Raw genomic sequence first — 4,549 nt, 5'->3', positions numbered from 1 at the left:
TGTGTCTCCTTCTATAACGATGTTATCTGCATACAAAAGCATGTACATACATACACATACGTACATCCATCTCGTTTTACACAGGTAGAAATACAGTATCCATGAAGTCTATGCTTGCCTACCTGTTGCTGTCTAGTCGATCCCGATTCCTGGCAACCCTATGTGTGTCAGAGTAGAATTGTGCTCCATAGGACTTTCTTGGCTGTAATATTTACAGAAGCAAATTGCCAGGCCCTTCTTCTGCAGTGCCACTGGGTGGGTTCAAACTGCCAAGCTTTAGGTCAATAGTCCAGTGCAAACCGTTTGTGTGATCCAGGGACCTTGTGCTTGCCTAGATCTCAATGAACACCCCTTGAATGGTTGGATAGTGTATTACAGAGATCTGAGATCCAAAAACTACTTTACTGTCACCCATCCTCCAAATGACAGCCAGTGTGCATGATCAGATGGTGTGCCTCCCCCTGCTAAAAACACATCAAGGGTTAAAATAGAAACCACACTCCACTCTCCATGGCCCATAGGCACTGCATAATCAGCCCTTCCTCCTAGTCCCTTTCTGATCCCCACCCCTCCACTCTGGTCCACAATGTGCACTGGTCTCCTTGCCGGTCCTTGAAAAAGACAAACTTGTGTCTCTGCACCCCAGGACTTTGCACCAGCTATCTGCTCTTCCTGGAAGGCTTTGCTATCCTGACCTCCCATTGGTTCATGCCAGACCATCAGGGACAGCTCAGCTGTCACCTTCGAGAGAGGCGTCCCTGAACATCACTATTGCGTCCTTCTGATTTTTTCTTCCTAAAATCGTTTGCATTTGTTTATTTTCTTCACTGCTTCTTTAACAACTATTTTCCATTTTTAAATGCGAGCGTTCCCCAGGGCAAGTAATGTTGTCTCTTCTGTTCACCCCTGGGTCCCCAACGCCTAGAACAGTGCCTAGCACACCGTAGGCGCTCAAGAAAGAGAATTTGGATGAGTGATTCATTCCACACCTGTATACACAGGGACTCCGCATCCCTCACCCTCAAAAGCACATCTCTCAACCCTGAGGCTACACCCGTTTATTCAGCGGAGGATGAACATTTAGCTTGTTTTCCGCCCTTGGCTTTTTGAATGGACCCATTCCAGCTTCAGAATTAGGTGCATTAAAAATTTTGACGACTGTTGCCAATTTCCCTCCAAAGAGGCGGCCCCAACCAATATAACCGCTACAGGAAGCCGCTGCTTATCGCCTTTCCAGGGCTGGTGACGGGAAGGGATGAAGCTGCCCATTTTGCAGACAGGACACTGAGGTCTGGCGCTCTGCGCATGGACTCTTGAAAACGTGCCCCAAAACTGCAAGGCCGCACCAGCTTCCACACTGCGGTTCAGCACCACCCAGGTCTCCGGCCCCGCCCTGTCGCGGACCGCCTAACAGACCCCGCCCCTGTCCTCCGGCCCCGCCCCCCCCCACTCTCGCGAGAGCTGGTAGGCGAAAGATGGCGCCGACGTGAGCGTGCGCCCGTGCAGTCGAGGGAGTCGCCGCCGCCTCAGCCGGAGCCGCCTTCGCCACAGGAGCAAGAGGTCGAGCCGGAACAAGGATGGTGAGCGCGGCGCCAGGGACGTGGGCGCGGCAGAGACGGGCGGGAAGTGGCCCCCACGTGGGCGCACACACACCTTCTGGGTGGCCCCGCCCCCACATCCGGCCACCCTGCCGCCGCTGGCTGTCAGTCGGCGAGCGCTCTACGCCTACTTCCGGGCCTGGCTTCGACTGGTCCCCGCCCCTAATCTTGACACATTTGGGCCCCTAGCACCTCCACATAAATGTACACAGTCCGAGTCGAACCGGTGTAGCGCCTTCCTCAGTCTTCTTGGCCACACGGGCCCCTCCAGCATCATACTAAGCACGCCCAGCCTAGAGCCCCGCCTTTGTAGCCTTTATCCGGCCCACTACCTAGAGGCCACGCCCCTGCCGAGTATGGGGCCGCCCACCTGCCCAAGTTGGGATTGGGAGGTATGCTTCTCTCCTATGGGTAATACCCTTTCTTCTGCATTTGGGACACCTCTCAGCTCACTGTCGGGGGCGTGACCGGGGGATGGGGATTTAGGAGGCTCAGTCCACCCTTACCCCCTGCCCTCTCTTGGTGGCGGCTTCTTAGGATGGGGGCCCACTGGATGATAGGGGCATTAGCTGCTTCTGGAATGTTGAGCAAAGTGGTCTTGGCAAGGTGAGAAAGGCCCCTAGCTGGTCCAGGCTGACCCTGAGGGGTTCTGCTCGCCTTTTTCCTTTCACCAGGAGGAGGAACACGTGGGGCTCATCCTGGACATGCCCACCTCTGCGGAGCCTCGCTCCAGCGAGACGGACAAGGAGGTGTTGTCCCCAGTTATGGCCACCGCGGCCGCCTCCTCCATGGCGGAGGAGCCAGGCCCTGACCGGTCAGCCACACCCCCAGTGTGGGGACTTGGGGGGGCTGGGGGGCCCCAGCAGGGTGGCCCTTCAGCCTCAGATAGCAGCCAGCCCATCCCTGGACCCAGCCCTGGCAGCGTCTCCGGGACCAGTGAGGACCTGCGGCCTCCCAGACGACGCCTGCTACCAGGTGACCTGTGACAGGACCTTGGGGGAGGGGTTCACAGACCCTGGAACAGTAGGAGTGAGGAGTACAGGGCATCTCCCAACTCAGAGCCCATCTAGAGGGATGTCAGCCACCATTTACCAGGCACCAGCTGTATGCAGTCTGGGGCTGCAGTGATGAGCCAGGCCACCTCAGTCCCTGCCCTGTGGCAGCTCAGTCGGGTGGTGGAGGCAGAGGGTAATTCCAGCCTTGTCTGTGCTTCGCTGGGGTGGAATCCTGGGGGTGGGGAGCTGCATCGGTGGGGAAGGGACCAGCGACCCCCGCTCCGTGTGTCCTGCAGGGAAGCAGGTCCCCTGCTCCAGTCCCGGCTGCTTCCTCAGTTTCCCCAGCGTGCGGGACTTAGCACAGCATCTTCGTACCCACTGCCCACCTACACAGTCCTTGGAAGGTAATACCGGGGCAGGGGATGGGGAGGCAGATGAGGGTGGGAGGCAGCAGCGCCCGCCTCCACCGGCCCTGGACCCATCCTCTCCTCTGCCCGCCATCCAGGCAAGCTCTTCCGCTGCTCGGCGCTGAGCTGCACGGAGACCTTCCCCAGCATGCAGGAGCTGATGGTGCACAGCAAGCTGCACTACAAGCCCAACCGCTATTTCAAGTGAGACCCCGACCCTAATGTCGCACCCTGTGTGTGGGGACCAGGCCCTGGGCAGCTCCACCCACGCCTGGTTTGACAGCCACTACTTCGGGTCCCAGCCTTTCTCCGCAGGGGCGGGTGGGTCTGTAGGTGGGTGTGGCTTCGGGCAAGCCCCGCCCTTACCTGACCAGAAGATCCTGCTGGAGGGCCCACCTTCACCTCCCGGAAGGGAGCCCTGCCCCTCGAAGTCAGGGTTGAAACTTCCTTCCTCGTTTTCCCAGGGCTCCTACCCGGAGGGGTCTGGAATGGTCGCAGCCAAGTTGGGGGGCGCTTAGGGCAAGCTCCTATGGCCCTCCCCGTCCCGCAGGTGGGGGATCTGCCACCTGGGAATGGGGCCCAGGCTTCTTCCCCATGCTCCTGGGGTGGGGCCCCACGTGGCATAGGAGAGGCCCCGCCTCGTCACCCAGAGACCCTGCCCCGCTGTGTGCCCCGCCCCCAGGTGTGAGAACTGCCTCCTACGCTTCCGCACTCACCGCTCGCTCTTCAAGCATCTGCATGTTTGCGCCGAGCATGCGCAGAGCCCAGCCCCGCCACCGCCCCCTGCCCTCGACAAGGAGCCGCCGGCGCCCGAGCGCCCCCCGGAGGCCGACTCTGCGTCGGCACCGGGCCTGCAGTTCCCCTTACTCGAACCCTTCACAACCCCCGCCCCGACCCCCACTGGGCCCTTCCTGCCCTACTTGAACCCCACGCCCTTTGGCTTGAGCCCCCCACGCCTGCGGCCCTTCCTGGCCGCCGCACCCGGCCCGCCCGCCTCCAGCCCCGCGGTCTGGAAGAAGAGCCAAGGTGAGTGGCGGGTAGCGGGGGTGGGGTGGGCTCACTTTCTCTCTGGTCTTGACCCGCCCTTTTATCGCAGGTGCAGGCGGCAGCCCCCGGAGACCGCAGGGCGGCGCCGATGCGCCCTCAGGTGCGTGCAGGTGACCACCAGGGAGGGGTGGAGGGGCTTTCCTGCTCCCGGCCGGCCGGGTCAGGTGGATGCTGGGGGCAGCAGTGCCCGCCCCCTTCCCCGGTAGCTAGGAACGCCCCCGAAATACAGGCTTTTGCCCTTAAAATTCCTGGCACCTGCGCCTTTATCCTCGCCGCTTAAATCTTGCGCCCTTTTCGCTCCGGGGATGGGAATGGGGACGTGGAACAAGTCAGTTGAGAGTGTCCCCAGTCCTAGGGAAACGGGCCGGGCGGTCAGATCCAGCCTAGTCGGACCCCCGGCGCCGGGCCCCTCTCCAGCACGCCCACCATCGCCGGGGCGGACGGGGCTCGGTGCTGGGGCCCCAGACTGACGGCCCTGCCCGCCCGCAGGGCACGCGGCCCC

At 61.1% G+C, this 4,549-nt stretch overlaps 1 protein-coding gene across 1 annotated transcript; it reads left to right on the top strand.

Moving 5' to 3' along the window:
* The first annotated feature begins 1,954 nt into the window (after window positions 1-1,954).
* On the top strand, window positions 1,955-4,161 carry ZNF414 (zinc finger protein 414). Its single transcript, XM_023733111.1, is given in 7 exon segments — window positions 1,955-1,990; window positions 2,136-2,262; window positions 2,265-2,573; window positions 2,890-2,997; window positions 3,099-3,204; window positions 3,683-4,026; window positions 4,097-4,161. Coding segments are annotated over 7 exon segments (1,095 nt in total).
* The last annotated feature ends 388 nt before the right edge of the window (window positions 4,162-4,549 follow it).

Source organism: Trichechus manatus, unplaced genomic scaffold (assembly GCF_000243295.1).
Source record: "Trichechus manatus latirostris isolate Lorelei unplaced genomic scaffold, TriManLat1.0 scaffold00057, whole genome shotgun sequence".
NCBI classification, from domain to species: domain Eukaryota; kingdom Metazoa; phylum Chordata; class Mammalia; order Sirenia; family Trichechidae; genus Trichechus; species Trichechus manatus.
Note: the sequence above shows the minus strand (reverse complement) of the source record. Positions and strands in the feature narration are given on the sequence as shown.